The 23411-nt window shown below is 47.8% G+C and overlaps 1 protein-coding gene across 5 annotated transcripts; it reads right to left on the bottom strand.

The window, feature by feature from the left end:
• Nucleotides 1–639: 639 nt before the first annotated feature.
• On the bottom strand, nt 640–18050 carry WDR13 (WD repeat domain 13). 5 transcript variants are annotated; one of them, XM_060183648.1, is made up of 11 exons: nt 17895–18050; nt 17468–17547; nt 16156–16396; nt 14674–14766; nt 11694–11803; nt 11445–11575; nt 9338–9645; nt 7571–7751; nt 7308–7449; nt 4497–4615; nt 640–2116 (listed from the first exon to the last, which is right to left on the bottom strand). In XM_060183648.1, exons 2-11 carry the CDS (start codon nt 17506–17508, stop codon nt 1932–1934), a joined length of 1551 nt encoding a protein of 516 aa, XP_060039631.1. In that variant the 5' UTR covers nt 17509–17547; nt 17895–18050; the 3' UTR covers nt 640–1931. The 5 variants fall into 5 exon arrangements, with proteins under 5 accessions (XP_060039631.1, XP_060039632.1, XP_060039630.1 ...); XM_060183649.1 differs by lacking the exon at nt 17895–18050 and adding an exon at nt 17670–17780; XM_060183647.1 differs by lacking the exon at nt 17895–18050 and having other exon boundaries at nt 17468–17763.
• Between the last annotated feature and the right edge of the window lie 5361 nt (nt 18051–23411).

Below are 23411 nucleotides of genomic sequence, written 5' to 3' on the forward strand. Positions count from 1 at the left end.
GTCCTATCCAAGAAAGTGGAGAAAATGGCTGGCAGGAGAAGTGGACTTTTAGTGCCAGTACCAAGCAACAGCAATAACACTGGGGGCAATCAATAAATAAAAAATTAAAAAATTAAAAATAAAATCACTCACCAGGTAGAGTGTACACACATTAACATGTAGAAGATTTTGGTTTGATACTGTTTACTACATGGGGAAGATTCCTGAGCAGTGTAATAGTGCTACGATGTCTCAATTTCTTTTCTCTTCTGTCTCTCTCTCTTTGTTTTCTCACTTCGTCTAGGGGAAAATAAATAAAAGGCCACCAGGAACAATAGAATCATATAGGCACTGAGTCCCAGCAATAACCCTGTTAACAAAAAAATAAATTTTCCTTTGAAAGACACACACACACACACACACAGATGTAGAGAGACAGAGGTAGAGTTAGAGAGATATGATGCCAGAGATCAAACCCACTGCCCAGGCTTGCAAGAGACACACTCTGTCCACTGAACTACAGCCACGTTTAAATCACATGACATTTCTGAGTCCGCTGAATAAATTTGTGACGATGTTACTGCCCTACGTTTTATGATAAAAACATTAGCTGTATGCTGATGATACCAACAGAGAAATAAGCTCGCCAGGGGATCACCATTCCTCGAATGCATCTTCAAATATTTATTGAATCACAAGTGGGGGGTCATGCTACTAAGAAGCCAACACAGCTCGGACTTCAGTCTCTCCAACTCCAGAGCCTGCATCTGCCTTCTTACAACCGAGCTGAACCACACCCCTTCTCTGTTTGAAACCAGCTGGGGACTGACTCACCTCTAGCTCGGAACATCAGTGAAAGACTTAGGGCAGGCGGTCAATGTAACGTCCCGGGGCTGGGCCTGTCCTGCCCCCGTCAGTGGCCACACTAGGGCCCAGTCAGACTGACTTCCCCATTTGGCAAATGAGAGTCTCAACACCTTTACACTGCCTCTTCTCTCTGCCTGGAATGTTCTCCTGGTCTTTGTTTCAATTTCACCCTGGTGCCTGCTCACAGCAGCACCAAAAAGAAAACTAATAAATAAATAAATAGGGGACTGGGTGGTGGTGCGCCCAGTTAAGCACATAGTACCATGCATAAGGACCCAGGTTCAAGCCCCCGATCCCTACCTGCAAGGGGAAAGCTTCACGAGTAGTGAAGCAGATCTGCAGATGTCTTTTTGTCTCTCTCATTCTCTGTCTCCCTGCCCCCTCTCAATTTCTCTCTGTCCTATCAAATACAGTAGAAAGAAGAAAAGAAAAAAATGGCTCCCAGGAGTGGTGGATTCGTAGTGCCGGCACTGAGCACCAGTGATAACCCTGGTGGCAATTTTAAAAAAAGAAGTCAAGAAAATAAATAAACAGCCCAGTTCACCACCCATTACTCTATCGCCCACCTCCCTCCCCCTCCCTGCCCCGATTTCTCTTCCCAACACGCATCTTTACGGGAACTACTGAATGTTTTTTGACTGTGGTCTCCCTGCCTCCACCAGGACACGGTGGAGGGTGGAGCCTTCAGTCAGTTTAGGTCACGGCCGGATCCCTGGTGCCTGGAATATCTCCTGGCACCCAGCAAGGTGCTCAGTGGTGCCTGTCAAATGCATGATTGTGTAAAAACACTTAGAGTGGTGCCTATGGCACAGTAGACAGTCAATAAATGGTTGTGGAATGAGTGACTGAATCAGTGCATGAATGCATGAGTGAGTGAATCAGTGAATGAATGCATGAATCGATGACATGATCCCTGTTCTGTCTTGGGTTCTGGAGATGCCTTCTCCCTTCTCCTGCCTGCAGCAGACCTGGGGGCCAGCCCGTGTGTCTCCGGCACCAACACAGGAAGTTTATTTACAGACAGGAGACTGGCTGCAGGAGGTTGACGGGAGGGTGGGCGTAGCCGTGGGTGTGCTGGGAGGCTCCTACTTCTGCTCCCGCCTCCAGACGATGACCATGCCGCTTGCGTCGCTGGACGCCAGCAGGCTCTCGTCGCAGTTGAAGCTCACATCCAACACGGGCGCGCTGTGGCCCTGCAGCTTGTTGACTGCGGCCTTGGCAGCCCGTTCCACGTCGAAGAAGTGCACGCACATGTCCTCGCTGCCTGTCACTGCCCAGGGGAGAGGGGAGGCAGTCAGGAGGGGCTACGGGAGATTGAGGCTGACCCAGGTATTCAACTGCCCAAGGTGGCCAAGGAGTTGAAAGATTTATGTCCAGGGGCTGAAGCCCCCGGAATGACTAAGTCTTGGACTGAGGGTACTATCTCCAGACAGGATATGGTAATCATTTAGATTCTGTGTCCACTACTTTGCTGTGAACACAACCCAGGTCAAAGCCCAACCCTCACTGCACTGATGCAAGCCTCAGTATTGTGGTCTCTTATACTCTTTCTCTCTCTCTCTGTCTATCTCTATTTTAAAAGTATATAGATATAGATAGATAGAGATATATAGATATCCATCTATCCAGGAAGTGGCACAGTGCATAAAACCTTGGACCCCTAAGCATGAGGTTCTGAGTTCAATTCTCCACCCCATCCCAGAACCAGAACGAAATCAAGTTTGCTCCTCCTATCTATTCTCATTAACAAATAAATGATTTTTTTAAAAAACCAGAACACTGCTTAGCTCTGGATTAAGATGGCGCAGGGACTGAGCCTGGGACACTGGAGCCTCAGACAAGAGAGTCTCTTTGCATAACCATTATGCTATCTACCCACTGCCCTGAAATCTTTTTTAAAAAATATTTTCCATTTTTTTTTTTAAATAACCAACCGACTAACTGACTGATTGGATAGAAACATCGAGTTGTCAATAGGCAAGGAGAGGGGGGGAGCAAAAAAGACAGCTGCAGCACTGCTTCACGACTCATGAAGCTTCCCCACTGCAGGTGGGAACCAGGGGGTTGAACCCGGGTCCTTGCACATGGTAACGTGTGTTCAACCTGGTGCAGCAAGAAATAAAATTTTTAAAAAAAAATAGATTCTACGTGGTTCAGGAGATGGTGCAATGCATAAGGCATTGGACTCTCAAGCATGAGGTTCCGAGTTCACATGTAAGTCCCTAGTAGCACATGCTCAGAATGATTTCTGGTTCTTTTTCTCTCTCCTTCTCTTTTTCATTAATACATAAATAAAATCTAGGGGGCCAGGTGGTAGCACAGCGGGTTAAGCGCATGTGGCGCAAAGCCCAAGGACCGGCGTAAGGATCCCGGTTCGAGCCCCTGGCTCCCCACCTGCAGGGGTGTCGCTTCACAGGCAGTGAAGCAGGTCTGCAGGTGTCTATCTTTCTCTCCCCTTCTCTGTCTTCCCCTCCTCTCTCCATTTCTCTCTGTCCTATCCAACAACGAACGACATCAACAATAACAATTATAACCACAACAGGGGCAACAAAAGGGGGGAAAATGGCCTCCAGGAGCAGTGGATTCATGGTGCAGGCACTAAGCCCCAGCAATAACCCTGGAGGCAAAAAAAAAATCTTTAAAATATAGATTCTACTAGTTTTATAAACTTTTACAATGCAATATTATTTTTTCAGAGACAAACTAAAGATTACTTTCTCAAGTTTGTTGTTGTGTACTTTTTAAAAAATATATTTATTTATTCCCTTTTGTTGCCCTTGTTGTTTTATTGTGGTAGCTATTGTTGCTGTTATTGATGGCATCGTTGTTTTGTTATATAGGACAGAGAGAAATGGAGAGAGGAGGGGAAGACAGAGAGGGGAAGAGAAAGACAGACACCTGCAGACTTGCTTCACCGCCTTTGAAGCGACTCCCCTGCAAGTGGGGAGCCGAGACTCGAACCAGGATCCTTAAGCTGGTCCTTGCGCTTCGAGCCACGTGCACTTAACCCACTGCGCCACCGCCCGACTCCTATATTATTGCCTACTTTAACAGCATTTGATGGAAGATCTTGTATATACATTAGTAATAGATGAAAAAGAAACCAGATTGGAAAACCTTGGGGATTTATTTTTGCTTGTTTTTGTTTAAAAGAAGCTTAAGCTTTGTAATATGTTTTGGCCCAAATTATGATGGATAAGTTAAGCTAAAATTACATTCTATTAACCAATATGCATGTATTTCTGTAAACACAGTTGAAAAAAAGTTTTAAACAGAAAAAAAAATTCTGTGTCCAGAATAAGGCACTCTCTGAACACTTATTTGAGGGAGTGAGTCTGTGTCTCAGAATGGGAGGTTTCTGGGCTGTTTCGAGGGAGTCTGTGCTCAAAAGTGTGAGGATTCTTAATACCTGAGAAAGAGAACCAGAACGTCACTCTGGTGCATGTGATGCCAGGGATTGAACCCAGGACCTCATGCTTGAGAGTCCGAGCCTTAGTTCACTGTGCCAGCACTGAGGGCGCTGTGTGAGGCTTCTGAGCATGAGATGGTGGGATCAGAAAAGTCACAGGGGGTCCTGATGGCCTCTGAGGGAGGTCAGTACCAAGCAAGGTCCCGCCCCACCCCATCACTCTCCTCTTTGCAGGACTCACCCACACAGGCCCCCTGGCGGAAGGACATGAGAGGGCAAAAGATGCTGCGCACAGGATGTGAGCTCTGCTCAATGGGGAAGCTTCTCTTCAGCTGTAGGGTCCCCTCGTTGTCCACCACCCTGAGGAGATGAGGAGAGCAGGTCAGACCACAGTCTCTGTGGCCCAGAAGGATAGGTGTCTGGTTAGTTAGTGCCCCCATTCCCGAGTCTGGGTTCTCCTCCAGGTCTTCTCAAGCCCTTTGGAGATGTTGCATAGACCTGGTGAGCGCCGGCTGGAGTGTGAATTGGGGGCAGGGCAGGGCAGGGCAGGGGTTGTCTGTTGATGGGAAGGGTGGCCTCTGCAGTCTTACCCGCCCCCCTCACTAAGGAGGGAGAGAGACGGGTTGGGAATATGGATCGACCTGCTGGTGCCCATGTTCAGCAAGGAGGCAACTGCAGGGGCCAGACCTTCCACCTTCTGCACCCCATACGACCCTGGGTCCATACCCCCAGAGGGATAAAGAGTGGGAGGACTATCAGGGGAAAGGATGGGATGCGAAGTTCTGGTAGGGGGAATTGTGTGGAGTTGTGCCCCTCTTGTTCTGTGGTTTTTTGTCAGTATTTCCTTTTTTAAAAGTTTTTTTATATTTTATTTTCCCTTTTGTTGCCCTTGTGTTTTTTTAAATTGTTGTAGTTATTATTGTTGTTGTTATTGATGTCATCGTTGTTGGATAGGACGGAGAGAAATGGAGAGCGGAGGGGAAGACAGAGGGGAGAGAGAAAGATAGACACCTGCAGACCTGCTTCATCGCCTGTGAAGGGACTCCCCTGCAGGTGGGGAGCCGGGGGCTGGAACCTGGATCCTTGCGCTTTGCGCCACGTGTGCTCAACCTGCCGCGCTACTGCCAGACTCCCCAGTGTTTCCTTTTTATAGATGAAAATTGAAAAAAAAATTAAGGGGGCAGGCAGTGCCACACCTGGTAGGGCCCACATGTCACAAATACCTTTCCCACCTGCAGTGGAGACACTTCAGGAGCGGTGAAGCAGGGCTGCAGGTGTCTCTCTTTCTCTCTCTCCCTCTCTAGCTCCTCTTTCTCTCTCCAGTTATCTCTGTCCCTATCCAATAAATAAGTAATAAATAAAATAATTTAAAAAGATCATAAGTGGGAGTCGGGGGTAGCGAAGCGGGTTAATCGCAGGTGGCCCAAAGCACAAGGACCAGTGTAAGGATCCCAGTTCGAGCCCCTAGCTCTCCACCTGCAGGGAAATCGCTTCACTAGCAGTGAAGCAGGTCTGCAGGTGTCTATCTTTCTCTCCCCCTCTGTCTTCCCCTCTCTCCATTTCTCTCTGCCCTATCTAACAATGATGACATCAACAACAACAATAACTACAACAATAAAAAGCAACAAGGGTAACAAAAGGGAAAACAAAATAAATAAATAAATAAATAAACAAATTATATAGAGAGAGCACTGTCTCACCTTAAAATTTTAATTGATTATGTTTTTTAATATTTATTTATTCCCTTTTGTTGCCCTGGTTGTTTCATTGTTGTAGTTATTATTGTTGTTATTGTTGTTGGAGAGGACAGAAATAGAGAGAGGAGGGGAAGACAGAGAGAGAGAGAGAAAGATAGAGACCTGCTTCACCGCCTGTGAAGCGACTCCCCTGCAGGTGGGGAGCCAGGGACTCGAACCGAGATCCTTATGTCGGTCCTTGCGCTTTGCACCACATGCGCTTAATCCGCTGCGCTACCGCCCGACTCCCAATTGATCATGCTTTTCAAAAATGTATTATCTTTACTTATTATTGGATAGGGACAGCCAGAAATTGAGGGGGGTGGAGAGGAAGAGACAGACACCTGCCACCCTGCTTCACCGCTCATGAAGCTTTCTCCCTGCAGGTGGGAAGCGGGGGCTTGAACCCAGGACCTTGCACATTGTAACATGTACACTCAACCAGGTGTGCCACCACCTGGCCCCTTAATTAAGTAATTTAATGAAAGAGATACAGAGAGAAAGATACATAGAAAAAGACCAGGGCACTGCTCAGCTCTGGCTTATGGTGGTGCTAGGGACTGAACCTGGGACCTCAGAGCCTGAGGCATAAACATCATTTGTATAACCACGATGCTGTCTCCCCAGCCCTAATATATCTCTTTTTAGATAAAGGGCTAGACTCCCAAGCGTGGTTTATTGAGTTGAATCCCCCCAAATGGCATGCTATTGGTCTCTCTCTCCTTCCTCTCTCTCTCTCTCATAAACAAGCAAACAAATTATTTTGGCTTATTATTACTATTATTATTTAAGAAGCTTGCGATGCAGGGGCCAGGTGGTGGCGCACCTGGTTAAGTGTTCATATTGTGGTGCACAAGGACCTGGGTTCAAGCCCCTGGCCCCCACCTGCAGGGGGAAAGCTTCGCAAATGGAGAAGCAGGGCTGCAGGTGTCTCTCTCCCTTTCTATCTCCCCCCCTCATTTTCTCTCTGTCTCTATCCAATAATAAATTTTTAAAAAGAAGCTTGCGATGCTGGGGAAGAAAGCAAAAACAAAGTAAAGAAATAATAATAATAATTACTACTACTACTACTAATAATAATAATAATGAGGAGGAGGAGGAGGAAGAAGAGAAGGAGAAGAGGCAGAGGGAGAGGGAGGAGGAGGAGAGGGAGGAGAAATGCCGGGCTGCACCCACTGATCGCCACCTAAGTGCTGGCAACAGTAACTGCTATTATTGTCCTAGGTGACATCATCACATGATCAGGAGAGCGAGCCTTCCTGTCAGCCAGTTGCTGGTTTCTCATCTCTGGGCGGGGCCCAGCTAGGGAGACCCACCTATAAAGCAGCAGCTTGTTGAGACAGGTGTTGATGAGCAGGGAGGGGTCCCGGGCCTCCCGGCTGACCCAGGAGCGGGCAGAGATGCTGGTCACCGGGCTCCCCTCATGTACCACCAGACGCTTGGCTTTTGTCAGCTTTCCTGTTCCCAGAGAGGGAGGGAGGCGAGAGCAAGTGAGGGGGATGGGGGGCAGTGCACTGGGAGGGAGCAGCGACCCCCCCCTGCCCACCCCCACCCCCGAGTCAGACCTGGACCTTCCTACCTGTGGCCATATCGAAGAGGAAAGAGAAGACACTGCCGCGGTCATCACCTGCCCAGAGCAGCCGGCCGGGGGCGTCGAAGGAGAGAGCTAGGACCCGGCCGGTCAGTTTACTGGAGCCGCCCTTCACCTTCTTGCCTGTGGAGATGTTCATGACGTGCACGTTCTGCTTGGCGTTCCCCACCTGTGAGGGAGACCCAAATGTCAGTAACCTACTCCCCCAGTGGGACCGTTGGTGGCAGGCCTGGCTGGGGCAGTAGGGCTGCAGTGGGGTGGTTAGGCTAGGTGACCTCACACGGCATCCTACCAAGTCACCAGATCTCACCAGAGGAGACAGAGGCTCCTGGGGCTAAAGGGGGTTTGGATTCACAACTCGGCCCCGCTGGCCAGCGCCCCTCTGTGCTTAGCAGGTCACATGGCCACCCTGGGGTCAGAACAATAGCTGCCCTGGCCAGCTAAATAGCTCACTTGGCTAGTGTGCTGCTTTGCCATATGTGAGACCCAGGTTTGAGCCTGGCCCCTACCACATTGAAGGAAGCATCAGTGCTGTGGTGTGTGACTCTGTGTGTGTGTGTGTGTCTCTCTCTCTCTCTCTCTCTCTCAAAGTAGAAAATAATAAAAGAAATAATAATGGGGCCAGGTACACATGTTACTGCGTAAGGACCCAGGTTCAAGCCCTCGGTCCCCATCTGCAGGGGGGAAACTTCATGAGAGATGAAATAGTGCTGCAGGTCCCTCCCTTTTTCTCCCCCGGCCCCTCCAAACGTCTTTCTGTCCTATCAAATAAAAAAAATAGGGAGTCGGGCAGTAGCACAGCAGGTTAAGCGCAGGTGGCGCAAAGCACAAGGACCGACGTAAAGATCCTGGTTCAAGCCCCCTGGCTCCCCACCTGCAGGGGAGTCGCTTTACAAGCGGTGAAACAGGTCTGCAGGTGCCTTTTTTTATTATTTTGTTACTGGAGAATTAATGTTTTACATTCAACAGTAAGTACAATAGTTTGTACATGCATAACATTCCCCAGTTTCCCATATAACAATGCAACCCCCACTAGGTCCTCTGTCATCCTTCTTAGACCTGTATTCTCCCCACCCACCCACCCCCACCCCAATGCAGGTGTCTTATCTTTCTCTCCCTCTCTGTCTTCCCCTCCTCTCTCCATTTCTCTCTGTCCTATCTAACAATGAGGACATCAGTAACAACAACAATAATAACTACAAGGGCAACAAAAGGAAATAAATAGACAAATAATAAAATCAAGAAAGAATAGCTGTCTGACTGGAGCTGACTACAATGGGGCTGTTGCTGTTACACACACACACACACACACACACACACACACACACACACACACCCCTTTGGGCTCCCCAATCCCAGGGCCTGGCCACTTAGTTGACTTCCTCCCCTTGCCCTGGGGCTCAGTCTTGGGGCTGGGTGACAACAGAGCTGGCACTGAGGCAAGGTTTTGCAGGCACTGCTTCTTGTCAGCAGCCACTGCGGTTGGAGGGCAGTAGCACTGATGGGACCAAAGAGTGTCATTCCCCTGCTCTCCTCTCCTAGCAGCACCCCTTAGAGTCCTCCACAGTGAGGTCCCCCTGGACGCAGAACTGGATGTCTCCCCCACCGCTCACCCACCTCCATAAACCCATTCTGATACTTTCCTTAGTCTGACACCAGAGGAGGGCTGGGGCAAGCAACTAGGGTGGACCCTCTTGGGTGGATTCCCGGGGGCAGCCCCCCACCCTGGCCTGAGTGGGTGCCCTGGAGCCTGACCACAGTGAGGTTGTTGTTGACCGGCTGGAAGGTGCAGCACAGCAGCTCGGCGCCGTCAGGGTCGGGGATTTCCCGGATGCAGCGGCCATCCTCAGAGGCCCAGATGCGCATGGTGGCGTCCAGTGAGGTGGACACTAGGATGTCGTTGGACAGTGACCAGGCAAAGTCGGAGACACCGCGGGTGTGGCCCCGTAGGACGTGCAGCACGGTGGGTGGGGCAGGTACCAGCTGGCACAGGGAGATGCTGCCGTCCAGGGAGCAGCAGGCAAGGCGGTGCCGGTCGTCGTTGGCAAAGCGCACCCTGGGGACTGCAATGCCAAGGAGCCATTTGGAGGCGTCAACAAGCTCACCCTGAGTTTGTGCTCAACGAGGACCACCCACTGCCACCAGGCAGCAGGGCCTCAACCAAGGGATTCTTACCTCTGCTGAGAAAAGGGAACTAGAGAGGGCTGGGGAGACAGCATCATGATTCTGCAAAAGGACTTTCATGCCTGAGGCATCGAAGGTTCCCAGGTTCAGTCCTCAGCACCAGCAGAAGCCAGAGCTGAACAGTGCTCTAGTCTCTCGCTCTCTCTCTCTCTGGACCTTTCTCTCTGTATCTCTTACTCATTAAACTAAAAGAAATGGAATATATTAATTTTTTTCAAGTAGGGGCCAAGGGTGGATAGCATAATTAGTTATGCAAAGATGGGAGTTGGGTGGTAGTGCAGCGGGTTAACCGCAGGTGGCGTGAAGCGCAAGGACTGGCGTAAGAATCCCTGTTGGAGCCCCAGGCTCCTTATCTGCAGGGGAGTCGCTTCACAGGCAGTGAAGCAGGTCTGTAAGTGTCTATCTTTCTCTCCCCCTGTCTTCCCCTCCTCTCTCCATTTCTCTCTGTCCTATCTAACAACGATGACATCAATAACTACAATAATAACTATAACAACAATAAAAAACAAGGGCAACAAAAGAGAAATTAATTAATTAACTAATTAAATAGTTATGCAAAGAGATTTTCCCGCCTGAGGCTCCAAGGTCTCAGGTTCAATCCCCCACACTACCATAAGCCGGAGCTGAACAGTGCTCTGGTAAAAATAAATTGGAAAAAAAAATGAAAATGAAAATAAATAAACAAAATAAAATAAAACCAGGGGCCAGGCAGTGGTGTGCCTGGTAAAGTATCACCATACACAAGGACTTGGCTTCAAGTCCCCAGCCCCACCTGCAGGGGAGGAAGATTCATGAGCAATGAAGCAGTGCTGCAGGTGTTTTTCTCTCCCATTCCCTTCCAATTACTGTCTCTATAAAAAATTTTTAGAAAGCTGAGATTTCTTTTAAGTGGGGGAGTCTTTGATTTATATATATATACATATATATATATATATATGTATATATATTCCCTTTTGTTGCCCTTGTTTTATTGTTGTAGTTATTATTGTTGTTATTGATGTCGTCATTGTTGGATAGGACAGAGAGAAATGGAGAGAGGAGGGGAAGACAGAGAGAGGGAGAGAAAGATAGACACCTGCAGACCTGCTTCACCACCAGTGAAGTGACAAGTGTCTCCCCTGCAGGTGGGGAGCCAGAGCTCAAACTGGGATCCTTAAGCCGGTCCTTGAGCTTTGTGCCACCTGCGCTTAACCTGCTGTGCTACCGCCTGACTCCCGGAGTCTTTGAATTCTGCACAGTGACTCATAAGCCCTGTGGCATTCTGCAGACTGCTCTTCTGAGCTGCTGTGACCCCCCAACAGTAACCAGAGGGCTGATCTGGCAGGTCACTTTACAGAGGGCTTCTGAGTGGGGGGGAGATCTGATGGCTGGTAATTGCTCTTCCATCAGAAAGGCCAAGCTGTGGTGCACCTGGTTAAGTTCATATATCACAGTGCCTAAGAACACAGGTTCAAGCCCCTGGTCCCCACCTGCAAGTGGTGAAGCAGGGCTGCAAGTGTCTGTCTCTTACCCTCTCTACCTCCCTCTCTCTGTCTCTATCCACTAATAAATAAATGTAATTACTCCATTAGAGGCGGGCCAGAGGCCGAGAATTCCAGATAATGATAACATGAATGGGTGACTGTCACAGTTTGGTCTGGCAGCTGCAGAATATAAGACCTGACACCCACTGGCTCACCTGCCTCATCCACATGCTGGTCGAAAACATGATACATGCCCGCGAAGGCGTAGTTCTCACTCAGCGACGTGTCCCCGGCCATCGCCCGACTTGCTTCTGCCACCGATGTGGGCACCACGCTGCCGGGGGGCCTGGGCCACCACATGAGGGGGAGGGTGACAGGAAGTGAGTGCTGGTGGTCAGCCCGTAACTGCTCCGGGGACCCTCTCTTCCTCAGGAAGCCCCAGCCTCAGCCACCCGGGCCCATACCTGTCTTCATAGACAGTTCGGTTCATCTGTGCCTGCAGTTGGTAGGAGCCTCGGCTGACAGAACGGCGGTGCCCGCGGGCCCCCAGAGTCCGGGGGTCGTCCTCAAAATCCTGCCAATACAATGGCAGGGTGAAGACTGACAGAAGAGCTCACTTGAAGGGTGAGCTGTTTTGCCCGGTTCGTGCCACAGGCTCAAGCCCAGCCCCCACTGCACTGAAGGCAGTTTCGGTTCTATGGTCTTTTTCACTCTCTCCCTCTTTCTCTTATCTTCTCCTAGTGATATATCTTAAAGAATCAGACACACCCATCCAATTTGTAACAGCCCAAACCTGGAAGCATCCTAGGTGTCCTACAACAGATAAGTGGTTGAGAAAGTTGTGGTCTATATGGACATTATTCAGCTATCAAGAAGGATAAAGTAACCTTTTCCCCTTCATCTTGGATAGAGCTTGAAGGAATTCTGTTAAGTGAGATAAGCCAGGTAGAGAAGGTTGAATATAGGATGATCATCTCACTCTTGGACAGAAGTTGAGAAATAAGAACAGAAAAGGGAAACAGATTGGACTGGGTTTGGTGTCTTGTACCAAGGTAAAGGACTCTTGAGGGAGGGAGGGGTTTCAGGTCCTGGTGCATGATGGTGGAGAAGGACCTAGGCTAGGGGTGAGAGTATTTTGCAGAAAACTGAGAATTTTTATACATCTATCAACAGCTGTATTGACTTTTTTACATATATCAACAGCTGTATTGACTGTAGACCAGGAAATGCAATTTTAAAATATCTCTTGCTTCATTCAAGTGTCAGCAATGCTGTCATCTCCTTGAAGACTTTCCTGGGACAGTAAACTAGCTCGCTTAGGTAGAACTCTGCTTTGCCATGTGCCCCCAGCAAATTGAAGGAAGCTTTGGTGCTATGATCTCGGCTTCTCTCTCTCTCTTTCACTCTCCCTCTCTCCCTCTTTGTCCCTTTATTTTTTAACTACTTGATTTATTGGATAGAGACACAGAAATTGAGACGGGAGGAGGAGGCAGAGAGGGAAAGAGAAAGAGAGACACCTGCAGGCCTGTTTCACCACTCGTAAAGATTTCCCCCTGCAGGTGGGGACCAGGCACTTAACCAGGTGCACCACCCGCCTGGCCACTGTCTATTTCTAAAGAACTAAATGCACTTTTCTTTTCAATGTACTGTTTATTGGATAGAAATAGAGAGAAAGGGAAAGGGAGACAGAGAGGGAGAAATAGAGACACCTGCAGCACTATTTTACCACTTGTGAAGCCTCCTCCCTGCAGGTGAGGATCAAGGGCTTGAACCTGGGTCCACGCACATTGTAACACGTGCATTCAACCAGGTATGCCACTACCTGGCCTCCCTCTTTGCTCTATTTGAAAAATAGTAACAATAACATATCACATATAAAAAGGACTTTGGGGGATTTGGGCGGTAGCGCAGCAGGTTAAGCGCACATGGCGCAAAGCTCAAGGACGGGCTTAAGGATCCCGGTTCGAGGCCCCAGCTCCCCACCTGCAGGGGAGTCACTTCACAGGAGGTAAAGCAGGTCTGCAGGTGCCTGTCTTTCTCTCATCCTCTCTGTCTTCCCCTCAATAACAACAATAATAACTACAACAATAAAACAACAAGGGCAACAAAAGGGAATAAATAAATATTTTTTTTAAAAAACTTTAGGTTAAACGCATGTGGCGCAAAGCGCAAGGACCGGCTCTAGGATGCTGGTTCGAGCCCCTGACTCCCCACCTGCAGGCGGTGAAGCAGGTCTGCAGGTGTCTATTTTTGTCTCTCCCTCTCTGTCTTCCCCTCCTCTCTCCATTTCTCTCTGTCCTATCCAACAACGACGACATCAGTAACAACAACAATAACTACAACAACAATAAAAAACAACAAGGACAACAAAAGGGAAAATAAATAAATATTAAAAAGATTATTATAAAAAAGGAAAAAGAAACAATGGGAACTAGATACATATAGATAAACCAATAGTTATAGAAATAATAGTCAACTCATATCTGTGGCCTTGGGAAAATCGCTGCAGTTTCCAATGGAGGGAATGAGGTTACAGAACTCTGGTGGTGGGAGCAGTGTGGCACTGGAATTGGATCCCTATTATTTTGTAATTTTGTAAATCACTAAATAATAATAATAATAATAAAAAAAAATAAAAAGTGCACTCAATCAGGTGTACCACTACCTGGTCCCCTTATCTAGGTTTCTAAAAAAAAAAAATCGTTGATATATCTTTTAATATTTAATTTAACATGAGAGAATTAGAAAAAGAGGGAGAGGTCCAGAGCATGACTCTGGCACATGTGATACCAGGGATTGAACTCATGATCTCATGCTTTGATGTCCACAGTTGTAGTCATTGTGCCACCTTCTATACTGAGGTCTGTGGTAAACTATGAATCCACCACTCCCAGTAGCCATTTTTCCTTTAATTTTTTTTTTTTTCATTTTATCTGATAGGACAGAGAGAAATTGGGAGGATAGAAGGAGACAGAGAGGAAAAGAGACAAATAGACACCTTCAGACCTGTTTCACTACTTGTGCAGTGTCGTCATCCCCCTGCAGGTGGGGGGCAGGGGTTCGAATCTGGGTCCTTGCGCATAATACTATGTGTTCTTAACTGGATGCACACTGCCTGGCCCCGTTTTTTGTTTTTAAGCTTTTAATTCATTTATTAATGAGAGATATAGGAGGATAAAGAGAAGGAGAACCAGGGCATCACTCTGGTATATGCCCTGCCAGATACTGAACTCAGGATCCCATACTTGAGATTATAACGCATATTCACTGTACCACCTCCCAGACCACTGGGACACCTTTTTTGTTTGTTTGTTTTCACAGAGAGAGCACTGCTCAACTCTGGCTTATGGGGCTGTGGGGAATCAAACCTGGGGTATTAGAACCTCAGACATGAAAGTCTTTTTGCAGGGCCAGACAGTAGCACATCAGGTCCCTAGTCCCTACCTGCAGGGGCGAAGCTCCACGAGCAATGAAGTACTGCTGCTGATGTCTCTCTTTATCTCTCCCTCTCCCCTTCTCTCTTACTTTCCCTCTGTCCTATCAATAAGAAAAAGAAGAATCTTTTTGTAGAACCGTTATGTTGTCTCCTCTGTCCTGGGCCACCTAGTTGTTGTGTTTTTATTATTATTTTATTGGCTAGAGACAGAGATAAATAAAGAGAGATGGGAGAGGTAGAGAGGTAAAGAGAAAAGTGGAGGGTAGATAGCAGAATGGTTATGCAAAGAGACTCTCATGCCTGAGGCACCGGAGAAGTGCTCTTATAAAAAAAAAAAAAAAAAGGAAAAAAAAAGTAGAGATACCTGTAGCATTGCTTCACTGGTTATGAAGCTTTCCCTCTGCAGGTGGGAGCCGGGGACTTGAATTCAGGTCCTTGCATACTGTAACATATATGCTCAACCTAGTTCACCACCACTTGACCTCACCACTTAGGTTATTATCTTTTCTTCTAAAATATTTATTTATTAATGATAGAGGTAGAGGTAAAGACAGAGACAGAGATGGGCCAGGCAGTGGCACACCTGGTTAAGAGTACAAATTACAGTGCCCAAGGACCCAGGTTCAAGCCCCTGAACCCCACCTGTAGAGGGAAAGCTTCACAAGTGGTAAAACAAGGCTGCAGGTGTCTCTCTGTCTCTCTTCCTTTCTACCTCCTCCTCCCCCCCTCTCAATTTCTCTCTGTCTCTATCCAACAATAATATATATAATTAAAGAAAGAGAAATAGAGTTAGGCAAAGAACACCAGCACATCACTCTGTCATGTGTGGGTGCTCAAGATTGAATTTTAAATAAATTTATCTTTATTTACTTATTGGATAGAGACAGCCCGGAATCAAGAGGGAAAGGGGTGATAGAGAGGGAGAGAGACAGAGAGACGCCTGCAGCCCTGCTTCACCACCCGTGAAGCTTTTCCCCTGCAGGGGGGTGGCCAGGGGCTTGAACCCGGGTCCTTGTGCATTGTAACATGTGCGCTCAACCAGGTGCGCCACCACCTGGCCCCATGATTGAAGTTGTGATCACTTCCCCAGCCCCCTTCTTACCCGGTTCACTTTCTGTCTACTGATTTATACACTATCTCCTCTTGCCCTCTACTCCTGCTAAGAGCCTAGAACAGCACCGTGGGGGCTGGGTGGTAGCGCACTTGGTTGAGCACACACATTATCATGTGCAAGGGCCAGGGTTCAAGCCCCTGCTCCCCACCTGCAGTAGGGAAGCTTCACGAGTGGTGAGGCAGTGCTGCAGGTCTGTCTGTTTCTCTCTCCCCCTAACTCCCTTCCCCATTTCACTTTCTCTCTGTCCTGTCAAATAAAATTAATTGAACATATTTTAAAACAGCACCCTGCGAGTGGCAGGTGCTTGGCACATGCACTGAGTGGATATATGGAGACCCCACATGTTTGCATAGCAGGCTCGTCAAGAGGATCCTACCTCCATGCGGTCAAGAGTGGTGCGGCTGCTGCGAACGATGCTGTTGCTATAGGCTCGAGCACTGCCTGGTTCCGAGAGGGGCCCGTAACGTTGCCCCAAAAGCTGCCCCCGTAGCCTCAGGTACTGCCTACGCAGCGCTGGGGAGTGCCCAGCCTTGGCATTCTCCCGCAGCAGCTGGCTGCGCCGCCGGATATACTGGGTCCGAAACTGTGGAAAGCTGGGTGTGCGGTACGCGTTGTACCTATAAGGGCAGGGGGAGTTGTCAGCGGGCACCGGGCAGAAGATAGCAGTCAGCTCAGGGAGGGTAAGGAAGGCCGTGAGAAGTGTGGTGGTGAGTCGGGTCAGGAGGGCATTACTATCACTGGTAGAGGTGATAAGGTTCTCCTGGTGCTGTGTTGGGGGTGAGGCTATGATAACACGGACAGGGTGATGAGGTCAATGTGGGGACTCCGTGTAGCTGTACTGGAGTTGGAAAGGGGAGGCTGAGTTCATTGTAGTCGGGATGGGTCTGGCATGGTGATAACAGAAGTCTGTGGGGGTGGCTCCGGAGGTGGCACAGTGGGTAAAACGTTGGGGTCTCAAGGACGAGGTCCCAAGTTCAATCTGTGGCATCACATGTGCCAGTGATGCTCTGGTTCTCTGTCTCCTTTTTTCTTTCATTAATGAACAAATGAATCTCCAGTCACTCCTGCTTCCCAAAGGTCCTATTGGTGCAGTTTATTGGCCTGTACAGTGCACTCGCACAGTAAGCTTTGTTTTTAAGGCTTATTATTTGTCTTTTAATATTGTATTATTTGTATTTTGGTTACAGACAGAAATGGAGAGCAAAGGAGAAGACAGGGAGAGAGAGAGAGAGATAGAGAAACACCTGCAGCACTGCTTCACCGCTCATGAAGCCTCCCCCCCCCCAGCAGATAGGGCCCAAAGCCTTGAACCCGGGTCCCTGTGCACTGATACTTATACACTCAACCAAGTGCGCCCCTCACTTATTTATCAGTGATAAATTGATAGGGGCAGAACCAGAACATCTCTCAGGCATATGCGAGATAGGGACAGACCTCGGAAGCTCAGGCTTGAGGGTTCAAAACTTCAGCCACTACGCCACCTTCTGGGCTCCCCGAGCACGCCCCTTTACGACCCTCACGTTTCACAGTAAGTGCGTCCCCCAGACCCTACTAACGCGCATGCCTGCCTTCCCACACGCCCCCAGCGCCCCCCTCCCCCAGGCCAGTTCCCGCCCAGCCTCACTTATCGCCATTGCGCATGCACCACAGTAACTTCCGCTCCCAAGGGCTTCAACCCCACGCCTCACCTCGCGTCCACTGCTAAGACCTGCTGCCACACCGCGGCCATTCCCTGCCCTCCTCTTCTGTTGTGTCTGCCCGCGGGAGCCTGCAGGACAAGGGCCTGGAATGTCAGCTTCTCAAGCCAAGGACTCTTAATTCCGCCCCTTCCGCCAGGTGATCGTCACCGGGACACCGAGTCCCTCAGGACAAGGTGTCGGGAAATCTCACCCAGCGGTTTGCATGGTCACCACCCAGCCTGGCTCTTTTTCCGGGCAACACCCGATGACACTGCAGCCATTCAGGCCTGACCCCGCCCTCTGCCGGTTACCATAGCAACGCCTCTTCATCCGCAGCTATCTTTAGCCTCTCCCACCCATCTTGCTCCCCCTCCCTCCTCCCCCCCCGCCTTCCCTTCTAGGGTGCAAGAGCCCGGCCCCAGAGTCATGGGACCACCTCCGGGGCTGCCTCGGGCTCTTGAGGCCCCCGAGGCGGCCCTGAGACCACTGTCGCCCTTCCCTGCGGTCTCTTCTCTCCCTCGCTCAGGCTCCAGGCAAGATGGCAGCCAAGTAGCTCGGCTCAGTACAGAGCGAATAGACGGGAATCCTCCCCGACCGTGGGAGAGCCACGCAGGCGCAGCAGCTCCGAGAACACTAACTTCCGGCTCCAGGGCCGAGGCCCCCGCCCCTTAAGTGCCATCCATTGTCCCTGATGACAGCCCTGGTATAATCATCGAAAACGACCCACGGCCACAGAGGAGTGGGGGGTGAGCAACCGAATCGCACATTAGAATTTACAACTATGACCTCACCAATGTGTCCCTAAGTCTCACTTCTCCAGAACCCTAACCCACTAGGGAAAGAAACAGACGGGTGCGGATCCGCCTGCCAACGTCCGTATCAAGTGGAGAAACCATTATAGACGCCGGAACTCCTTCTCTCGGCACCCCATAAAGAATTTTGGTCCATATTCCCAAAGACGAATAAAGAATAGAGAAGTTTCCAGTGAAGGGGATGGGACATAACTCTGGTGGTAGGGACTGTGTGGAATGTACTCCTGTTACCTCACAATGTTGTTGATCATTGTTAAATCAGGAGTAAGATTTTTTTTTTTTTTCGCCTCCAGGGTTATTGCTGGGACTCGGTGCCTGCACCAGGAATCCACTGCTCCTGGAGGCTATTTTTCCCCATTTTCTTGCCCTTGTTGTGCTTGTTGTAGTTTTTTTTTTTTTAAGATTTTATGAGAAAGATAGGAGGAGAGAGAAAGAACCAGACATCACTCTGGCACATGTGCTACCGGGGATCGAACTCAGGACCTCATGCTTGAGAGTCCAAACCTTTACCACTGCGCCACCTCTGGGACCACTGTAGTTGTTATTGTTGTCATAGCTGCTGTTGTTGTTGGAAAGGACAGAGAGAAATGGAGAGAGGAGGGGAAGACAGAGAGGAGAAGAGATAGACACCTGCAGACCTGCTTCACCGCTTGCGAAATGACTTCCTGCAGGTGGGGAGCTGCCCTTGCACTTTGCGCCACGAATAAGAATTAAAAAAAATAAATTAGAACTACGAATTTTAAAATATTTTATGTTTTACCTTTACAAGAGAAAGAGAAGACACAGAAAGACCAGAGCACTGGTCAGCTCTGGCTAATTCTAGTGCTGGGGACTGAACTTGGGACATTGGAACCTTAGGCATAAAAGTCTTTTGCAGAACTATTCTGCTGTCTCCCCAGCCCTGCTCATAGTCTTTGTAATGTGGATTTCACCTAAGGTGCCAATTTCAGTTCCCAGCACCATCATTATGCAGTGCTTTGAAATGCTGTGATTAAAAATAAGTATCTAGGGTGGGAGGTAGATAGCATAATGGTTATAAAAAAGACTCTCATGCCTGAGGCTCTGAAGTCCCAGGATCAATCCCCTGCACCATCATAAGCCAGAGCTGATCAGTGCTCTGGTAAAATAAATGAAGGAAAGAAAAGGAAAAAAAAAAAAGTTTGGCAGGAGTAGAGGAGTCATGCAGGCAAGGAGTTCCAGCAAAAAACCCTGGTGGGAAAATAAACATGACCTTTTTTTAAATTTTTTAATTTTTACCAGATCACTGCTCAGCTCTTGCTTATAGTGGTGCAGGGGATTGAACCTGGGGCTTTGGAGCCTCAGGCATGAGAGTCTCTACATAACCATTGTGCTGTCTACCCCTGCCCATTACACATGACTTTTGAAGAACAGTATAAACTGCTTTCTTCACAATTTAATCTTGGCTAAACAAAATTTAAAATGCAGAATTAAAAATAATCACACATGCTGAGACCCTTAGAAAGTTCATCAGTGGGAGTCAGGCGGTAGCGCACAAGGTTAAGCGCACGTGGACCGGCTTAAGCATGCCAGTTCAAGCCCCCGGCTCCCCACCTGCAGGGGAGTCGCTTCACAGGTGGTGAAGCAGGTCTACAGGTGTCTATTTTTCTCTCCCCGTCTTCCCCTCCTCTCTCCGTTTCTCTCCTATCCAAAAATGATGACATCAATAACTACAACAATAAAACAACTAGGGCAACAAAAGGGAAAACAAATTTTTTAAAATTTTTGTTTATTTATTCCTTTTTGTTGCCCTTGTTTTTTGTTATATTGTTAAAAAATTGCTGTAAGTAAAATAAATGTAAACTTGTAAATCTTCTTAAAATATTTACTTATTTTAATGAGAGATAAATAGGCTTTATCTTTAATGAACTATTCATTCTCAATTTATTTTCCTTCTAAATTGAAGGAAAAGACTAGAAGCTAAATTGCTTCTAGTCAAACCTAATTTGGGACATCTAGGAACACACATCTTGTATATCGCCAAAACCGGGAATAAATATCATCTCTTGTTCACCAATCCAGGGGGTGCTTTTGTTTGATTTAGTTTTTCTGTAATGAATAATATGACATCACTGATTATTTACAAAAGAAGGTTGTATTTTTAATTAAAGTGCCAAAAGCTGGATCTTCTAGGTGTTGCATGATTAGAAGATGTCATATATTTTCCTCTTTATGTTTTTGAAATAAAAACTTTTATCTTGGTATTTGGAAATTGTAATATAGTATTTGAAACTTAGTATCACACAAAAACTTAGTCAAGAGACAATACCTAATTTAAATAATCTATATGACTTACATGATTATGTGCACTTTTTCATGACGTCACTATTTTTCACAACAGTGAACTCGTATCTGCAACTTTGGGAGAACCACGGTGGTTTGCAATGAAGGGACTTGGGATTCAGAACAAAGGTGGTGGGTACAGTGTGGAATTATACCCTTGTTGACCTGCAATTTTGTAAATCAATATTGAATCGCTAATAAATTTCTTTGAAAAAAAAAAGGAATGGCAGGTCAGCTGGTAGATGAGAGGAGGGCCTAGGGGTATCAAATCACCAGGAGCAACAACAAGAGTGACCCTGGTCAAAATCATGATATCCAGCAAAACTCAACACCATCGAACACAATGAGGCTCACTTAACTCCATCAAGTTCTGGAACTATTTTTTTTTTTTTTAGGATTTTATTAACGAGAAAGGAAAGAACCACGTATCTGTGGGTCGTCTTGGGGCTCTCCGCCTCCCTGGACACTGGCTGTGGAGACCTGGGCGGCCCATGGGGTCCCTGGTGACAAGGGTGACAAGCGCAGAGAGGGAGGAAAGAAACACACGACCAACCAGCTCCGGGAGAAGCCTCTTAGGACGACTCATTTATTGAGAGGTACAAGTAGGCAGATATACCCAAAGTGCAGAGAGAAGGCAGAAGTAATCATTAAGTCATACACACAATGCAAAGTAAAATTTTGACCTGTCAGGTGTTTTGATCTTAGCTGGGAAGTTACCATACAGGATCCAGTCATAAGCTTACAATGTATAGGTTAAGCTTTTTCCTTTATATATATATATTTTTTAATATATTTATTTTCCCTTTTGTTGCCCTTGTTGTTTTTTATTATTGCTGTTGTTATCGATGTTGTTGGATAGGACAGAGAGAAATGGAGAGAGGAGGGGAAGACAGAGAGGGGGAGAGAAAGACAGACACCTGTAGACCTGCTTCACCACCTGTGCAGCGACCCCCCCTGCAGATGGGAAGCCAGGGGCTGGAACCGGGATCCTTATGCTGGTTCTTGTGCTTTGCGCCACGTGCACTTAAACACTGCGCTACGCCCAACTCCCTAAGCCTTTTTTTTTTTTCCTAAGGGTGGATTACAAGCACCTCCAGGCAGAAGGGGATGGGGGCAGTTTGAGCAAAGCCAGGATATTTGCAGTGGGTTATAGGTTGGCCATACACAGTAATTCATGGCCTTTGTTCAAAAGGGGTGGGGTAGCATGTATAGAAAGGTGCTCTGTCTAGAAAGAGCCCATCCATCATAAGTTCACGAGGTCAGGAGGGACTTGTCTAATGTCTCTTCCCCTTAGGAGGGAAAGAACTCAGGGTCAACCCGCTCAGACTCTCATGGAAATAATGACCTGGACTTCCCAGACAGTGTGCCTTTTCCCCACAGGTATCACTCTGGTACATGTGCTGACAGAGACTGAACTCAGGACCTCATGCTTGAGAGTCCAATGCTTTATCCACTGTGCCATCTTCGCAGACCATGGGACTATGAAAAAAAAAGATTTTAATTTATTAAAGATACGAGGAAAAAGAAATCAATTATCACTCTGGCATATGTGCTGCAGGGATCAAGTTCAGGACCTCATCCAACATTTTAAAAAAAATATTCCCTTTTGTCGCCCTTGTTTTATTGTTGTAGTTATTATTGATGTCCTCTCATCAAACATTTTTAAAAGAGTATTTATGGGGAGTCAGGTGGTAGTGCAGTGGGTTAAGCGCACATGGTGCAAAGTGCAAGGACCCGCATAAGGATTCTGGTTCAAGCCCCCAGCTCCCCACCTGCAGGGGAGTCGCATCACAGGCGGTGAAGCAGGTCTGCAGGTGTCTTTCTCTTCCCGTCTTCCCCTCCTTCTCCATTTCTTTGTCCTATCCAAAAAGGACATCAATAATAATGACTACAACAATAAAATAAGGGCAACAAAAGGGAATAAATAAGTTAAAGTACTTATGGGGGCCAGGTGGTAATTCAGTGGGTTAAGCACAGTGCTTAAGGATCCCAGTTCAAGCACCCTACTCCCCACCTGTAGGGGGGTTAGGGTGAGGAAGGTCTTCAGGTGTCTTTCTCCCTCTGTCAATTTGTCTGTCCTATCCAACAATAGCAATGGCAATAACAAGGACAACAGAATGGGGAAAATTCCCTCAAAGAGCAGTGGATTCATGGTGCAGGCATTGAGCCCCAGCGACAACCTGGAGGGAATATACACACACTATTGGGGGGCAGGTGATGGTGCAGCAGGTTAAGCACACATTACAATGCACAAGGTCCTGACCTCACCCTCACACCTGCATGCCACTGGCAACTTTTCTTGTCTTGCTATAGACCTCTTTTTTTTTTTTTGCCTCCAGGGCTATTGCTGGGTCTCGGTGCCCACACTGCAAATACACTGCTCCTGGAGGCCATTTTCACCCATTTCTGTTGTCCTTGTTATCGTTGTTGGATAGAACAGAGAGAAATCGAAGAGAGACAGAGGGGAAAAAGATAAGACACCTGCAGACTTGCTTCACCACTTGTGAAGCAACCCCCTGCAGGTGGGGAGCTGGGGGCTCAATCCAGGATCCTTATGCCAGTCTTCGTGCTTTTTGTAACCTGCTGAGCTACCGCCCGACGACCCCCCCCCCTTTAGATTTATTTATAAGAACCAGACATCACACTTGTACATGTGCTGCTGGGGATTGAGCTCAGGATCTCATGCTTGACTCCAGTGCTTTATCCACTGCGCCACTTCGCAGACCACTCTTCCTTCTAATCTTTATGCCATTTCTGTCCCTTTGAGTGTGCACAGAGCACCACTCCAGCATACATAGTGTCAGGATAAAGCCTAAGGCTGCCAGCCTCGTATTTCACCA

This window comes from Erinaceus europaeus, chromosome X (genome assembly GCF_950295315.1).
Source record: "Erinaceus europaeus chromosome X, mEriEur2.1, whole genome shotgun sequence".
NCBI lineage: Eukaryota > Metazoa > Chordata > Mammalia > Eulipotyphla > Erinaceidae > Erinaceus > Erinaceus europaeus.